The 19,171-nt window shown below is 42.1% G+C and overlaps 1 protein-coding gene across 1 annotated transcript in view; it reads left to right on the top strand.

Moving 5' to 3' along the window:
- SLC1A4 (solute carrier family 1 member 4) overlaps window positions 1-19,171 on the top strand; it is a 44,755-nt gene that overhangs the window by 8,933 nt on the left and 16,651 nt on the right. Inside the window, exons 2-3 of the mRNA XM_056567949.1 lie at window positions 15,188-15,230; window positions 18,820-18,882. Coding sequence (XP_056423924.1) covers window positions 15,188-15,230; window positions 18,820-18,882 — 106 coding nt within the window. The remainder of the gene's footprint in view (window positions 1-15,187; window positions 15,231-18,819; window positions 18,883-19,171) is intronic.

The following is a 19,171-nucleotide window of genomic DNA, read 5'->3' as shown; positions in this document are numbered from 1 at the left end:
AAACTACAACTCCCAGCATGCCCGGACAGCCGATGGCTGTCCGGGCATGCTGGGAGTTGCAGTTTTGCAACATCTGGAGGTCCGCGGGTTGAAGACCACTGAGAAGGGATTGACAGGCGGAGAGTTCACCTGAGTATAAGCCGAGGGGTTTTTTTTCAGCACGAAAAATCATGCTAAAAAACTCGGCTTATACTCGAGTATATACAGTATATTATTTATCAGCTCCCAGCAGTCTCTAGCCAGCTGAAATGAACCTGCAGCAATTCATCAGTTCATGAGACACAGCAGCACAGGGAAGGGTCAAATATGGGATGCATATGAGCTTATAGAGGGTCCAAAATTGGGTTATTGGTATTCTGAGATGGTCCCCCACACTGAACTGTCACATGTACATTCGAAGTCAGTCCATTGTTCTTTGCCTATAGCAACCAATCAGATTGCCTCTTTCAGTTTTAACAAGGCCTCTGAAAAATGAAAGAAGTGATCTGATTGGTTGCTATGGGCAACTGGGCAGCTTTTTTTGATAAATCTCCCCTCATGTGTTGTGCCAGTTCCCTGCTATTGCTCCTGGAAATGTAGGACTGAATAAAGAATGTCCCATGGCCATTTATCAATTATTTAGACATTTCCAGGAGGAATAAAATATGAATGGTACAATGCATAGTTCTAAAAATATCCTATAGAACAGTATTTCTCACCCTTCTCAAGCTTATTGCCCCCTAGTGATAGGATGTTCCAACCGAGTACCCCCAAGAAGGTGACTTAATAATGCCAAGGCTCTTAAAGTTTCTATTAGGCTGGGTTCACACCACGTTTTGTTAACTACGGTTCCAGTATACGGCTAGGAGGAGGGGGGCGGAGCTTAATCGCGGCGCCCGCACTCAGCCGTATTCGGGAACCGTATTTAATGCATGTCTATGAGCCGACCTGAGTGAACCGCAGCCTCCGGTAGGCTTCGTTTTCGTCCGTATGCGGTTTCCCGACCGCAGGCAAAACGTGGTGTGAACCCAGCCTTACCCCGACCTGTGTGTCTTAGTAATAATTCCCCTATTAAGTAATAATTCCCCAGTACTTTTGTCCACGGTAGCCATTAACAAAGAATACTTCCCCAGTAAGAATACCCCCCAGTAGCAATTAAAAATGCCACCTTTGCCAATAATATGCCCCCTGTAGCCCCACTTTATGCAGTAATAAATTGTTGTATACACCAAAAATGCCCCCTGTAGCCAGTTCCCTGCTGTAACCAATAATAATGCTACCCTGTGTTCAGTAATATTCTATCCAGTAATAATGCCCCCAGGCAGCCAGTAATGTATCCCCCTGGTAGCCAGTAATAATGCCCCCCTGGCAGCCATTAATGTGCCCCTCCGGCAGCCAGTAATAATGCCCCCATCCAGCCATTTATGTGTCCCCCTGTAGTCAGTAATGATGCCCCCAGCTAGCCAGTAATAGTGCCCCCTACAGCCATTTATGTACCCCCCTGCAGCCATTTATGTATCCCCCTGTAGTCAGTAATAATGCCCCCAGCTAGCCAGTAATAGTGCCCCCTACAGCCATTTATGTATCCCCTGTAGTGAGTAATAATGTCCCCTGCCATCCAGTAATGTATCCCTCTGTAGCCATTGATGTATCCCCCAGTAGCCAGTAATATGCCCCCCCTGTAGCCTCTGCTTACATAATAAAGGCAGCATGCATCAGGCTCCAGTTGGCCGGATACACACTGTAAGTAAAACAGAATAAGATACTGCAAAGAATTTACAAAGTTATTTAACTTCTTATCTGGATTTTAGTCCCGGAATGTTATAGATTGTTCATAACTGCAGTTTTGTTCCTGGAGGCCCGTATTATATTTGGTGAGACCACACACAATTCCGTTATGAGTTCCAGGTGATGCTTCTTTCTTTCTGTGCTTGTGTTCCTGTACCAAATACTGCAGAAGTAATCCTGATCCTAGTTTAGCAATAAGGAACTTGATATCCTCCACTCCAAGGGGATATTTCTGCTCTATCCACCCGGAGCGAATGGTCATCCATGTTATACTAAGACAGGCCAGGTCCAGTATATTGGGAGCCCCTTTTATAGAGTAACCTATATTCTGGTGTATAGATGGAGTTCCTAAGCAGACAACCCCCCTCTATGCATTCTGTATACCATGATAGAGAAGATAGGAGCAATAGGGCACTTGTATGTTGAGTGCAATGTTTCACTATTTATTTTATTATTTTTAAATTGGGAGGACCAGTCCCAAAGGTGCCGTTGACTTCATTGGGAGCTTAAGAATGTAATTTTGTGAAATATCACTACTTTTCTTTAGGGTTTTTGACAGTGACCCTACATTGTTTCTGACACAGAAAACAGTGCATTTTCCATGTCAGGAACCTTAAGACTATTAGCCATGTAAACCTAAGGTAAATTCACATGAAATAGATTAGTTTCAGAAATTTTCTGTGATCCATTCGAATGTGGTTGTTTAAAGGGGTATTCAAGGGAAAAAAACTTTTTTATATACAACAACTGGCTCCAGAAAGTTAAACAAATTTGTAAATTATTTCTATTAAAAAATCTTAATCCTTCCGATAATTCAGCTGCTGAAGTTGAGTTGTTCTTTTCTATCTGGCAATAGTGCTCTCTGCTGACATCTCTGCTTGTCTCGGAAACTGCACAGAGTAGAATGGGTTTGCTATGGGGATTTGTTTCTACTCTGGACAGTTCCCGAGACAGGTGTCATCCGAGAGCACTTAGACAGAAAAGAACAACTCAACTTCAGCAGCTCATCAATACTGAAAGGATTAAGATTTTTTAATAGAAGTAATTTACAAATCTGTTTAACTTTCTGGAGCCAGTTTTTTTTATATATATATATATATATATATATATATATATATATATATATATATAGTTTTTCCCTGGATAACCCCTTTAAGACCTTTAGGACTTTGATGATCAGTTTCTTCCTTGCTTCTTTTCGGTGACACTCTGGGGTACCTGGGTAGGCCTATAATTCTTTGGGTGTGTCTTTTTTCAGGGGTGTTTTATTTACTTCCTGGATGAATTGTCGCTGCACCCTTGGTGTGACTTACCCACCAGGATCGCAGAGGATGCTCTATTGGACCCTTCCTCTGACACAATAAGGATCCAAATGTGAACAATTTGGAGGTGACAAAAACCCTTAAAACCCATGGTAGCAATAGCAATATTTTAGGTTGGTCTATTTTTCTTGTTCATTTCATCGATTGTGAACTCTCCAGCCCCAAGTTTGTTTGCCTCCCTCCCATCCCTTGTGGAAGAGCAACAAGCCATTACCCTCAAGTCAATTCCTCATTTGGTTGGTATTGTGTAGGGGGGCACCCTGTGTAGATTCTCATTGCCCATAGGAAAAGATAAAAGGACAATAAGAGCTTTGCTCTCCCCTCTCATGGACCCATAGAAAATGTATGGGCTACGTCTATGGTATGTATGGCCTTGCCAACTTTCTTTTGTTGGCCCAAAGCTCAAATAGACTCTTTCAGTGGCAGTGCGAAGATTCTTTCAGCAGAAGATATACTACTGACATCTGATAAGTTTGATTTAACCCAATTTTATTTAAATAATGTATTTTATCACTGGATGATAGATAGATAGATAGATCTGTACAATCTTGCTATCTGTATAAAAAGAAAGTGTAGGGGAGAAGAGACTATGGGATATTTTAGTTCTTTAAAAAAAAGAAAAGAAAAGAAAATGTGTATAAAGGGACTCATGACAACTACTGCACAGGAACACAAGAGCTTCCAAGTTAGAGCTCAGCAAGAGCCGGGCAGCTGATAAAGAGTCTTTCAAAGAATGGGAAACTTGCCAGATCACTGCAAAGCTCCCACTCTTTATTCACTAGAAAGCAAATTGCTACTGTATGAATAGACCAGAAGACTGCTGGGAATGGCCAAACCTTTAGTGAACTGGGAAAAGAAAGTCTTGTAGCAGATTTCATAGCATATGATAAAAATGTTATACAATTTCTACTGGAATGCTTAAAGGGGTATTCCGCCCCTAGACATCTTATCCCCTATCCAAAGGATAGGGGATAAGTTGTCAGATCGCCGCGGTCCCGCTGCTGGGGACCCCCGGGATCCCCGCTGCGGCACCGCGCTATCATTACAGCACAGAGCGAGTTCGCTCTGCACGTAATGACGGGCAGTACAGGGGCCGGAGCATCTTTACATCACGGCTCCGCCCCTCGTGATGTCATGGTCCGCCCCTTTCAATACAAGTCTATGGGAGGGGGCGTGGCGGTCATCACGCCCCCTCCCATAGACTTGCATTAAGGGGACGGGCCGTGATGTCACGAGGGGCGGCGCCATGACGTCACGCGGCTCCATCCCCCGTATCGCCCGTCATTACACACAGAGCGAACTCGCTCTGTGCTGTAATGATAGCGCAGTGTCGCAGCGGCGATCCCTGGGGTCCCCAGCAGCGGGACCGCGGCAATCTGACATCTTATCCCCTATCCTTTGGATAGGGGATAAGATGTCTAGGGGCGGAATACCCCTTTAAACAATCCTGTATAAGGGTGATTTCACACCACATTTTGTACTTACGGTTCCCGAATACGGCTGGGAGGAGGGGGCGGGGCTTAATCGCGGCGCACACACTCAGCCGTATTCGGGAACCGTATTTAATGCATGTCTATGAGCCGACCGGAGTGAACCGCAGTCTCCGGTCAGCTACGTTTTTGGCCGTATGCGGTTTCCCGACCGCAGGCAAAAACGTGGTCAACCGCGTTTTTGCCTACGGTCGGGAAACCGTATACGGCCGAAAATGCAGCCGACCGGAGGCTGCGGTTCACTCCGGTCGGCTCATAGACATGCATTAAATACGGTTCCCGAATACGGCTGAGTGCGGGCGCCGCGATTAAGACCCGCCCCCCCCCCCCCTCCTCCCAACCGTATTCGGGAACCGTAAGTACAAAACGTGGTGTGAAAGCACCCTAACACAGATGTAGCTGAGCCTCCTTTGTCATTAGATACCTGTTAGTTCAGATTAGATACCTGTCCATGAAATATGCTATAGAACAGTGGTCTTCAACCTGCAGATCTCCAGATGTTGCAAAACTTCAACTCCCAGCATGCTGGGAGTTGTAGTTTTGCAACATCTGGAGGTCCGCAGGTTGAAGACCACTGGTATAGAAAATGGACTCACTAAAGAATGTTAACATGTGGAATATTGTAGCTTTTAGAGATGAGCGAACTTACAGTAAATTCGATTCGTCACGAACTTCTCGGCTCGGCAGTTGATGACTTATCCTGCGTAAATTAGTTCAGCTTTCAGGTGCTCCGGTGGGCTGGAAAAGGTGGATACAGTCCTAGGAAACTCTTTCCTAGGACTGTATCCACCTTTTCCAGGCCACGGGAGCACCTGAAAGCTGAACTAATTTATGCAGGATAAGTCATCAACTGCCAAGCCGAGAAGTTCGTGACGAATCTGATTTACTGTAAGTTCGCTCATCTCTAGTAGCTTTGTAACACCTGGAGAGCTACAAAGTTGGAGAACCCTGATGTAGATAAACATAGCTGGCAATTTTTTGTTGTGTTTTGTCTTTCAAGGTAACAAGTCAATGATAAACCAGGTGGCTCAGGAACAGACATAAGAGTTTGATTAAATGTTTTACATCTGGTGTTTTTCACATTTTGTAGTTTCCATGTTGTAGTTGGTTTGTATGTACTACAGTTTGCTCTACATTTTTTTTAGTACTATGCTCACTAGCACTTGACAGAATCTCCTTCATAGCCATTAGTACCACAATAACTGCATGCTTTGGTGCATGGGCAAAATAGATTAAAAGTTAAACATAATAGTGTTTAAAGGTGAGTATTCACTTAAAGGGGTTATCCAGGAAAAAAAACTTTTTTTTATATACCAGCTGGCACCGTAAAGTTAAACAGATTTATAAATTACTTCTATTCATAAGTTCATGAGTATTGAAAGGATGAAGATTTTTTAAGTTGAGTTGTTCTTTTCTGTCTAGTCCTCTCTGATGACACCTGTCTCGGGAACCGCCCAGTTTAGAAGCAAATCCCCATAGTAAACCTCTTCTACTCTGTGCAGTTCCTGAGACAAACAGAGATGTCAGCAGAGAGCACTGTTGCCAGACAGAAAACAACAACTCAACTTCAGCAGCTGATAATTATTGAAAGGATTATTTTTTTAATAGAAGTAATTTACAAATTTGTTTAACTTTCTGGAGCAGGGGGTGGGAAATACTTATGCCTCCTCGCACAAATACAGCCCTATGGGCTTAAAACTTGTGCTCAGGGCTCCAGACATGTACTAGTGACTGAAAACATTGTATACATACCTGTACAAAGATCTTAATTTAGTATAGCGATCTGAGGTGTGTCATAACCGCGTAGGAGGGCATGCCTATGGAGGGCAAAAAGAAACCATAATAGGATGAATAACAATGCATGAAATAACACAGCCTGCACCCAGAATCAAGCTTCACATACCCTAAGTAGACTATACCTTGCATGCCGGAAAGAGTAGCCTCAACCAACTAGTGAGTACAAGAGGCAGTAACCATACCTGAGAAAACTGTGGTAGTAACGTCCGTTTGTAAAAGAAACGACCTGAGGATGATAACAGGACCCGTCAAACATACTAACTGAACTCTACCTATTAACATACTTACTTGTGACATCACTTCAAATGGACACTGAAGGGATAACTCCATGGCAGGTCTGACAAGCACCAATCCCTGCTATTAAAAGGCAAAATTAGTCTGTCAGGTAAATGACAAGCAAGAACTTATCTACATGATAGACCGTGTGGGGTCATATCACCTGTCGACCAAAACAAGGCTCATGAAAGCACCTTACCTAACAACTTGGACTGTATAGTCAGACATACCTAAACTGCCAAATTTCTGACCCCATTGGTGATGACCCTTTGCAGATGACAGTTCCCTGCATAACCAATGTGCCTGTAGTCGTGAAAGGTTTTTGTGAAACCATCGTGCCTGCAGACGTGTCTGGTCTTTGTGAAACTATCATGCCTGTAGACGGGACAGGTCTTTGTGAAACCATCGTGCCTGTAGATTTGACAGGTCTTTGTGAACCATCATTCCTGTAAATGTGACCGGTCTTTGTGAACCATCATGCCTGTAGATGTGACAGGTCTTTGTGAACCCATCATACCTGTAGATGTGACAGGTCTTGTGAAACCATCATCACTGTAGACGTGACAGGTCTTTGAGAAACCATCGTGCCTGCAGACGTGACAGATCTTTGTGAAACCATCGTGCCTGCAGACGTGACAGGTCTCTGTGAACCATACAAGCTAACCGTATGCACCTAATAAACATACTAATCGCATGCGCAGAATAACTAACCGTATGCACAAAATAAAACATACTAACCATAACATGAAATAAAACATGTGTACTGAGTAAACATGCTAATACATGCTAATAAGTCAACCGTATGTACAGCATGAAACATGCTAACCGTATATACAGAATAACCTGCTAACAGTAAACACGAAATAAAAACTCGCTAATCGAAATGCTATTGCTCTGAAGACATGTCCCCTGCAGACGTGGCAGGCACCAACGGGTAAACAACCACCTACGAGTCGAGAAGTTATTGCTCTGAAGGATTTTCAGTAACAACAACCTGTGTAGTGCATCCCTCTGCAGACGTGGCAGGCATAACGGGTATACAACCACCTACCCTTGTGACATTATTGCTCTTAAAACGTGTCAGTAACCATAACCTGTGTGGTTCATCCCCTGCAGATGTGGCAGGCACAACAGGTAAAAACCACCTACGAATCAAGATGTTATTACTCTGAAAATTTGTCAGTAATAACAACCTATGTACTACATCCCCCTGCAGACATGGCAGTCATAAGAAACATATGCTCGGTATAGCTGCCATGAACACATGCAAAGTATGAAAGCTGTGAACGAATATCAACTAAATGTACAGTAAGAGGCTGGAGAACACACCCAAACGGTTGCTACATAACCAAATAAACTGATAAATGATTCACTTCACAACACGCTAACCGTATTCACAGAATAAAACATGCTAGCCGTATACACAGGACAAATATGCTACAGGATAAACATGCTAACCATATCCACATGGCAAACACGCTAACCGTATGCCCGCAATGAAACGCGCTAACCATATGCACATAATGAAACATGTTAAACATATGCACAGAATAAAACATGCTAAACTGAGCTAAACATGCTAGATGTGTGTACTGAATAAACACGCTAACTAAATGCACCAAAACCTGCTAATTGTATGCACAGAATAAAACATGCTCACCGTACGCACAGAGTAAAACACACTAATCGTATGCACAGAATAACACCCTAACCGTATGCAAAATAAAACATGCTAACCGTAAGCACAGAATAAGCCAACCTTATGCACAGCATAAAATATACTAACTGTGTGTACCAAATAAACCTGCTAATCATGCACAGAATAACCTTGCTAACAGTATGCAAAATATAAAACATGCTACTTGAGATGTTATCGCTCTGAAGATGTGTCAGTAACAATAACCTATTTGGTGCATCCCCCTGCAGACTTAGCAGGCACAAACAACCTAGGAATGAAGATGTTATAGCTCTTAAGATATGTCAGTAACAACAATGTACTGCATCCCCCTGGCGACGTGGCAGGTATAAGAAAGGTACGCTCGATATAGCTGCTATGAAATGTATGCACAATATGAAATGCTGTAATCATGTACAATGTATTACCAAAATACAAAAGGAGTCATTTAATTGAAATATAAAATATACATGATTTTATTTATATATATTAAAAACATGCAATTCATGAAACATAAAAAGAAGAGGGGAAAAAATGCAACCACTGAGGGAGACTAGACAGAAAGGGGTGACACTACCTGCTTGTGCATCAATCAATAGCAATGAATAAAGTGCATAACTGGCAGACAGATTCAAAGTGCATAATAGGGGCTTAATACAGCTTCCATAAAGTGTATTGTCATGTGCAAACACCAGCATACATACCAAAAGTATAAGGATAACAATACAATTGCAGAACCAAGCAGGAGTCATGTACGATATGCTGTGAGTGTATGTACAGCATAAAAGCTATGTACAGTGAAACGCTACATATAAACAGTATGAAGAACCTACATGTACAGTGAAATGCTATGTACGACCGATAAACTGCTACAAGTGTATGTACTTTAAAACTGGTATGAGCGTACGTACGGTAAACGCTACAAGTGTGTAAACACTATAAATGCTAGAACGCCTGCCAGTAGGCTAAGAGCATATGTACGATATTAAAGCAATGAACGTATGAACAATAATGCTACAAGCATATAAACAATATAATGCTATGAGGGTATGTACAGCATAAATGCAATGAGCGTATAAATAATCCAAAGCCCCGAGCGTACACACAGCACCGCACAAACGCTATGCACACTACTACAACGACATACACCTGGCATACAACTAAAGTGAATTATGCATGGTCTGCACCCTTAAAGGATGTATGACATAAAACATGTTCGGCGGAGCATATGTTTTTTTCAGTTTTTTTTTCTAATAGCGTATGAAGCAAATAAATGCTGCGAGTGTGAATACAGAATAAAAGCTACCAGTGTACGTACAGTATTAATGCAATGAGCATCTTAAACAGAATAGAGCTACGAGCGTGTGAACAGCAAAAATGTAACGAGAATGCACCGCCCAAACGCCATGAGCTCATGCACTGCAAAAAAAACAGTACACAAATAATATAACGATACACTTTATATCAGAACCGTGAATTGCCACCAGGGGACAGGCATAGGGTTAAGTTCTACTGTAACCTCTAGCAGAGCCTGCTGACTCTGCGCAAGAAATCAACCCCTGCTTTTAACACCATGCACACTATAAAATACCATGACCATATGACTATATGTATGTATACTAAGACGACTGCACTGTATAAAATACTAATCATATGTACCGTATACTACGACCATGTCCTGAATATAACCATATGCACTGTATAGGATTACTGACCTTGTGCACTGTAAACAGATGCTAGGACTATATTCCCTGTAATCAATATTAACTGTATACGCTGTGTACACTATGATTTAAAGTATACTATGATTTAATTAGATGTAGCATTTGTTATATCTCTACAGAGCATTGCACAGTATAAAGTATGCTATATTGAAGCTAGACACACTGCAGAGCATTGCACACCACACACAGCATATACTACACTGTAATAAGACCATCTGCAGAGTATTGCACCACAGCAAACACAGTACATGCCACACCGTGCTGCAACTAGACCCTCCACAGAGCATTACACCACACCGCACACAGCACATGCTATATTGTAACGACCCTCTGCAGAGCATTGCACTGTACCCTATAGTATATGTTATATAGAAACTAGACCATCTTCAGAGCATTGCACTAACTGTATAAAGTTTATGTTATGTTGTAATGAGACCATCTGCAGAGTATTGCACTATACTGTATATAATATAAATTATATTGTAACAAGACCATCTGCAAAGCACTGCCCTATACTATTATACAGTACCTGTTATATTGTAACGAGACCCCCCGCAGAGCACCGCAGCACACTGCACACAGCAAATGCTATATTGAAACGACCCCCTGCAGAGCATTGCACCACACTGTACACAGCAAACATTATATTTAAACAACCCTCCTCAGAGCATTGTACTATACTGTAGGATAACGATAGCAGACAAGCTGACAGGACCGCTTAACGAGCGGCCTAGCCGAGAACTGGGTAGCTGCCGCAACCTGTCCCAAGAACACAGACAATTGTAGCTGTGCGGGTGGTGGTCAGTCCACATGCTGCCATGAGGCAGATAGCGGGCTGCGCGAGATGCTGAGGCCGCGCCACCCCCAGCACAAATTTAACTCCTCTGCTTGCCGATCCTGGACCCCACTACCGCTGCGGGCAGAGCCAGCCCGCACTATACCTGCCCTATATTAACTTATAAGCACCCCCCAAGCCAGACTCATGATCAGCGAGGCCTCAGCACCGTGAGCAGCAGCTCTGAAGATTTTTGTGGGAGATTCAAATACCAGACACAGGAAGCAGAGATTCCACAAACATCACATACTCCCCACCTAGAGGAGAAGGGGGAGTTATATACACAAGCCCCTCATCTGATCCCTATAACCACCACCTGGAAGTGCAGGGCGCGGGAAATACTTACGCCCCCTCGCACAAACACAGCCCTATGGGCTTAAAACATATTAATAATATAATCTGCATATATACTGTATATATCACTGTTTATAATAATTATAATACAGATCAAGCTACTTTCTCTCAGAAGAGATATTTGTAAATACCTAATAACTTATTTTGAGTTATCAATAGACATAAAGATAAGTCTAAATTTATAATTTAGATCATACTGACTGACAGTCCTACCAGTTTATATAAAGTACATGTTCCACGGTAAACAAATAACTTTCTAAACTGCGTAACCTTAGATGTTACCAGTGTAGCTATTGTGTTAATACAGAGCCACATATTACTATAAGGATCACAATTCCTGTGGTTATCAAATGTCAGAAATCAGCTAAAAGTGAGTAAAAGAGGAAATCCAGAGATACAAAATGTAAGAAATCATTTAATACTGAGGGGCTTGAGTTGCAATGCAAATACTGAAATCCACAGCAAAATTTACAGCTAAATATGCGGATATGTGAAATATCATTCAGTGCACAGGGTTGGCTCAGGAATAACATTTATCACCTATGAACAGAGTAGGTGATACACGTATGTCACTAGGGGTCAGCCCACAGGGACTCCCATCAATCATATAATAAAGGAATCTGACTGATGGAGATAGCAGAGCGCCATACTTGGCGAATCCATTAGTCCCATAGACAGTGAACCCCTAGAAATCATGTATCATCTATCCTGTAGACTAGGGAAAAATTTGTTCCTGAAGAAGGCACATGCTGGTGCCGAAACGCGTTGTCCGATTGTTCTAAACCACAATAAAGTGTCCTGTGCTCTATTGGCTTTCTGAATCCTTTTATTCCAGCAGTAGCGCTCGTCTAGAACCCCCGCTTTTTCTACTCTCCTTTTCCTGGTTTCATTATTTCCGTACCCCTTCGCGGTTACGGACAGGGGGTCTCGAGCAGCACAACTGCCACTACTACCTTCCACTTCACACTCGCCAGGTGAGGTGCTGTCACCATTGATAACCTCAGCGGGACATCACACCACCCAGAGTGCAGTGGTTCCTGACAACTCCACCACGCCCCCATCACCCACGAGAGAGCACCCCAACCTTTTTTACTGCTTCTCTATACTTTCATTCCTAACAATCCCGATAAATTCTAGTCAAGTGACAATAAAGAAATGAGTGAACATATATATATATATATATATATATATATATATATATATATATATATAGTTTGTAAAGTTTGGTAATAGAAATTATGGGGGGGGGGGATTTCTCAAGACCAGTGTCTCGTATGCTAATCTAAAAGAATCCCCTGCCAGCGCATGAGCACGCTGGATTTTTATAGAGGCATGGGCCTCTACATCATTTCTATAACCAAACTGGTGCATTCTGAGCTGGTGGAGATGTGGATTGCAGTGTAAACTGTCATAAATCACACAGAAACCATACAGGTGGATGAACTAAAACAAAAAAAAATGTTGTGGCATAAACATAATAAAACTATAAACATGATATGATCATGTGAATTGAGTGATGGATAGGATCAGGGGATTATAGAATACTTGGCCTTTACCTTTTGGTAGTGCAAATGTCAAGTTTGTGATGCTAAAATTAGAGTTGTGTTTGTAGTAAATGGTGGATGATGAGGGTTGTAGTGTCACGTGGAAGGAACCTATGTTGGGATGTATAGTTCCATAAACCATTACTTCAATTAGAGTGTAATCCGTAACAAGACCTGGGAAAAAATACCTCAAAAGCAGGGTTTATTGAAAACATCTTGTCCTTTACTTTTGATACAGTAGAAATACAGGTGAATAATATTTTGGAATAAATGCAGATTTAAGAATACAGGGGGATATTTATCAAAACCTGTCCAGAGGAAAAGTTGCTGAGTTGCCTCTAGCAACCAATCAGATCGCTTCTTTCATTTTTCAGAGGCCTTTTCAAAAATGAAAGAAGCGATCTAAATGGTTGCTATGGGCAATTCAGCAGAGAACTTAAAGGTTCACTTGGTAGTTTCAGAAGTAACTGGCAATTTGTCACAGTCCTGGAGTAACTAGTAGATCTGATATTAGGTTATTATGGGATTGTAGTCCTCCTGAGACTTAGACTGTTTATCTCTCTTGTAAGACTCATTTGACTCCCTTGTAAGACTATGTGTTACCTCTGGTGTAGCCTGGCTTTTTCTCCACTGCACTTTAAGATCAGACTTTGATTGAGGAATTGAGACTTGACTTGTGACTAAGATTTTGCACTAGATTGGTACTTACTTGACTGTCTTATGTATTTCAGCAAGTTTTGGGGGTCTTGACGTGGGGGTGTACCATGGTGAACTGTGCAAAGATTCCATCCCTCACTGGGATAATCTGAAATACAGGCTTCTTGGAGTGCATCCAGAAAGGAATCCCTAGGCTTAAAGGGGTACTCCGTTGGAAAACATTGTTTATTATATCAACTGGCTCCAGAAAGTTAAACAGATTTGTAAATTATTTCTATTTAAAAAAATCTTAATCTTTCTAGTACTTATAAGCTCCTGAGGAAGTTGTGTAGTTATTTTCTGTCTGACCACAGTGCTCTCTGCTGACACCTCTGTCCATGTCAGGAACTGTCCAGAGTAGAAGCAAATCACCATAGCAAATCTCTTATGCTCTGGACAGAGGTGTCAGCAGAGAGCACTGTGGCCAGACTGAAAAGAACTATACAACTTCCACTGGAGCATACCGCAGCTGATAAGTACTGGAAGGATTGAATTTTTTTTACTAGAAGTAATTTACAAATCGGTATAACTTTCTGGCACCAGTTGATTTGAAAAAAATTGTTTTCCACCGGAGTACATATTTAAGTCGCTTGACTAGGCCAGGTCTGGAGGATTAGTTGCACCTAGTCTATTCTTTGCAATAAGGCCCATTGAGTTTGCATTTGTCCAACCCCTGTAGTGGGACTCGCTAGACAGGTAGAAGCTTTGTTGCCTTTTGCTGATATATTGAAGATGGTGGCAATATCCCTCTAAAGGTGAGTGAAATGCAAGATAGCTGTGCTCTCTGACCAGAGGCCAGAGCCTAAGGCTTGGTTCACATGACGATTTTACCATCCGATTAACAGACAGTAAAATCAGACAAAAATTGATTCCCTGAAAGCGTATACAATCGTATTGTTTGTCATCTGATGTAAATCGTATCCAAAAATCATATGTAAAGCTTTTTCATCCGATTTTACATTCGAGGCTCCTGCGCTTGTGTAAAAAAAATTGTGTGTGATAAATCTGATGAAATTGCACGATTCAATGGGATTTGCATAGACCATAATAATCTAAAAATCGGACACTATTTCAATCTGATTGAATCTGGGCAAAAAATCGTGGTCAACCATGATTTTACCTCCGACATAAAATCTTGCAAAATTGGATGCGGATCAAAACTGATGCATGTGTTGGATATGATTACTCAATGGAAGTCAATGGATACCACTTGGCATACAGTTTTGTATGATTTGAAGGTAAAAAATTGTGAGAAAAAGTAAGACGTTAAAATCGTGATCACACCCTAACTAAACTTGTGCTTTAGGATTCTTCCCCTCTATCCCTGGGGATTGGGGTGGAGCTGGACAGAGCCCATGTGACATATTATCAGAACTTTTACAGTGAAGATAAGCTTTTGGGTAGAGAATTTTAACTCCTTACACTTAAATCAGGCTCAGTGCATGCAGACAATATATAAAGACACAGAAAATATATTTGCATTGTAATACACTTAAAGAAGTAGACTTAGAACAGAGCAAGAACCTTTAAAGCTACAGCCACCCGAATAGTGTTCAGAATAGCAAGAGGTGACTCCTCTCCAGGACACCACAATCATATAAAAAATTAATTGAACAATCCCATTATTTCATCAAGATGATTTACAAAACTTTGTCTTGGTTACATTTCAGGTCTATAGTAAAAATGTATTCCTTCTCTCATTTTCAGAAACCTGATGCCTGCAAATCTTGTGGCTGCAGCTTTCCGATCGGTAAGACAAATACTGTAGCTGTAAAACAGGATACAGCTAAAATGCATTAATCTAATATCGGGATAATCCATTTCTGTGAACCTTAATATATTAGACTTTAGAATATAATCAGGAGGTTGTCTTTTTCTCAGATACTATGTGTGTTTGCACCAAGACCTGAATATTTAGACATTTCAGGAAGTTTCTTCACTAAGAAGTAAAATTCATATAAGAAAAAGAGGAAATAACTGATATATAATACAAGAGTATGGGGCTGTTATATGGCATGCAGAGACTATGAAGATATGTGGTGGCACCATTTGTCAGCACAAGGAGTACCTATGGATCTGTACAGTTGACCCCCCCCCCCCCCCCCCCGACCTATGATGGCCCCGACATACGAAAATTTCAACATACGATGGCCTCTCAGAGGCCATCGCATATTGAAGGCAGCATCAACATACGATGCTTTTGTATGTCGGGGCCATCGCATAAACGGCTATCCGGCAGCGCTGACTGCTTCAGCTGCCACCGGATAGCCGTTTATGGTGCCCCGTGTGGTCCGCTGACGATCACTTACCTGTCCTTGGGGCTCCGGCGCGTCCTCTTCGGGATCCCCTGCATCATCGGTGCTCTCCATCGTCGCCATCACGTCGCTGCGTACGCCGTCCCGTCATCCAATAGGAGCGGCGTGCGTAGCGACGTGATGGCGGCGCCGCAGAGCGAGGATGCTGGGGAAGCAGAGGCCTTGCCGGAGCGTCAAGGACACCCCAGGGACGCGGCGACAGCGATGGAAGGCGACATCCAGGGCAGCGGTGACGGTCCGGAGCGGCGGGGACACGTGAGTATAACCTCCCATACCAGTGGTCTTCAACCTGCGGACCTCCAGATGTTGCAAAACTACAACTCCCAGCATGCCCGGACAGCCAACGGCTGTCCGGGCATGCTGGGTGTTGTAGTTTTGCAACATCTGGAGGTCCGCAGGTTGTGGACCACTGTCCTATACTTTACATTGCACAGATCCCTCAACATACGATGGTTTCAACAAACGATGGTTCATTTGGAACGGATTACCATCGTATGTTGAGGGACCACTGTAGTATGGTGCCACAAGGACTTTGTGCCTCTGTACTTGATCCTTGTGCACAACTCTGCTAAGTGCATGATGTCTATTATAGATCAATAGATATAAATTGATCTATTATCTCTACTTACATGATTTTTTTCAGTAATTTTTGTATGGGTTATAAATTCTGGAGCATCTTTTCTTAGAACTCTATGTTGTGCTGTCCCTCTGTCATTCTTCCTGGAAATGCATTAATAAATTGACAACTGGTTGTCACCATTTCCCTTGTCAACACAGAAGGTCTCACAATACAGAGTTTTAAGAACTGCCCTAGAATTTTTAGTTTTTAGAAAAGCATGTATTTACTTAACAAGACATGTCAGGACAATTCGCAGATCCTGTTGAGGCACATAAGGAAGCTATTGCTTATATATGTTCACTTGGCTGATACAAGGCTGAGGGCCCCTGCCAATCTCAGACAATATAGACTTCCATTCTCCTGTACTGATCTTTATCTACTCTTCTGCATGCATGTGAAATATTGGGGGAAGCTAATCCTTAGACATTGTAAAGTTAGACTAGACAATCTAAGAATGTGACAGTGACTGACTTTCTTTGAAAATCCGGCACATCTTTTTGCACCATCTATCAATGGGCTTAGTTTCACACCAAAAACGTGTGCTAAAAAGAGGCCATTTTTGGTGCATTTAAGCTACGTGCCTTTTTACTAAAGCCAAGTCCATTTTTTTGGGTAAGGCATGCACCGTTGTCGAGTGACCATAATCCACATAAGCCAGTTTTTTTGGTGGGGGGGTTTAGCTTAAAGGGGTAGTTCGGCCTTTGAGATCTTATCCCCTATCTAAAGGATAGGGGATTAGATGTCTGATCGCAGGGGTCCTGCCGCTGGGACACCCCGCGATCTCGGTGCAGCCCCCGGCATTTTGTGCCGGGCGCTGTTTCCAAGATGTGATGTCGCAGCCACGCCCCCTCCAATTATGGGATAGGCATGCCCTCTTCTATAGACATGAATGGAGGGGGCGTGACGTGACATCATAAGGGGGCGTGGGTGTGACATCAGGTGTCGGGAGCAGCGCACGGCACAGAATGCCGAAAGCTTCACTGGGAGCGTGGTGTCCCACCGGTGTTTGGATAGGGGATAAGATGTCTGGCAGGAATACCCCATTAAATCCCTCCAGATTTTTTGCACAGGAAGATTTGCTGCCCAACCACCCAGTTTATTCATTTTTTAATCAACTTGTAACATGTCTGGCAACAACAAAATTCTTTTTTGGAATAATAACCTGACTTTTAAAGGAAATCTGTCACCAGTGTCACCTGAACTAACCTGTCGGTACCGACATATAGTGCAGGTGACACTGATGACAACGGTAATTACATTTTCCCATTCCATGCAGGGGATCTCCGGTAATCTCCTCCAATAGCTTCAGCTCCAGGCACCCAGCTTGGGGCACGGGCAGAACTTAGAAGGTTACTGGAGATCCTCTGCACGGAAAGGGACAAGGTAAGTTCCGTTGTCATTAGTGTCACCTGCCCTACCTGTCGGTACCGACAGGTTAGTGCAGGTAACACAGGTGACAGATTTCCTTTAAAAGGGTACTCCCCTGGAAAAAAATTAATTAAATCAACTGGTGCCAGAAAGTTAAAAGGATGTGCAAATTACTTATGTTTAAAAGTCTTAATCCTTCCAGTATTTATCAGGTGATATATGCTCCACCAAAAGTTATTTTCTTTTTGAATTTCCTTTCTGCCTGACCACAGTGCTCTCTGCTGACACCTCTGTCCATTTTAGGAACTGTCCAGAGCAGAAGAGGTTTGCTATGGGGATTTTCTCCTACTCTGGGTAGGAGAAATTCCCATAGCAAACCTCTTCTGCTCTGGACAGTTCCTAAAATGGACAGAGGTGTCAACAGAGAGCACTGTGGTCAGACAGAAAGAAGATTCAAGAAGAAAATTACTTCATGTGAAGCATATAGCAGCTGATAAGTACTGGAAGGATAAAGATTTTTTAATAGAAGTAATTTAGAAATCTGTTTAACTTTCTGGCACCAGTTGATTAAAAAAAATGTTTTCCAGGGGAGTACCCCTTTAACACCTAGGCTTGTTTTTTGCCACATAGAAATGGAAATCTAAACAAATCATTAACAGAAAAATTATAATTATAAAAAGCCCACAGTAATTTCCCCAACCTACATAATGCTCTTGGATTTTTCTGACCATTTTAACATTTAAAAAAAAAAAGAAAGAAAAAAAAAACACAAACACTGCATATTTGTGTAAGTGTAATGATAAATCTGTAGGGTTTTCAAATAAACCCATAAACAAGCCCACTTTGTAGGGTTGTTTGGTTTCTTTTTGTAAAGTGTTGCAATTTGGTAACATTTTGGCACACAAAAATGTGCAGTAAAATTGTGTTGTAAAAGCCGGAAATAGTAAATCTGGGCCATCATGTGCCGGGAATGTATTCTGCCACACAACTGTTCTGTTCTGTGCTTTTCTAAAGGATCTTTATTTTATTATTTCCAGTATGCAACCGAGTATGTGACGTACACAAGGAACACGACCAATGGAAACATCACTATTGAGCGGGTAAGTGTCTGTAGCTTATTTAGTGCATTTTATTCTTTAGTGTATTGCACTAAGAAAGCCACAAATCTTATGGAAAGTTTATGTTGGCATAAAAGAAAAATCCTATCCTCCATACATGAAGTCATATATATCTTATCTTGGAGTCACTTTGCAAAAAATATTGAGGGAATACTTGAAGAAGTTTGCCTAACTGGACAACCCCTATCAATATGCCCCATAGAGTGAACACCCCTGCTTGGGACCTCTCTATAGACAAGAGGGGAGAACTAATAACAGAGTCACTTTGATG

Source organism: Hyla sarda, chromosome 3 (assembly GCF_029499605.1).
Source record: "Hyla sarda isolate aHylSar1 chromosome 3, aHylSar1.hap1, whole genome shotgun sequence".
Taxonomy (NCBI): Eukaryota; Metazoa; Chordata; class Amphibia; order Anura; family Hylidae; genus Hyla; species Hyla sarda.
The sequence above is the reverse complement of the archived record's forward strand: the minus strand, read 5'-3'. Positions and strand labels throughout refer to the sequence as shown.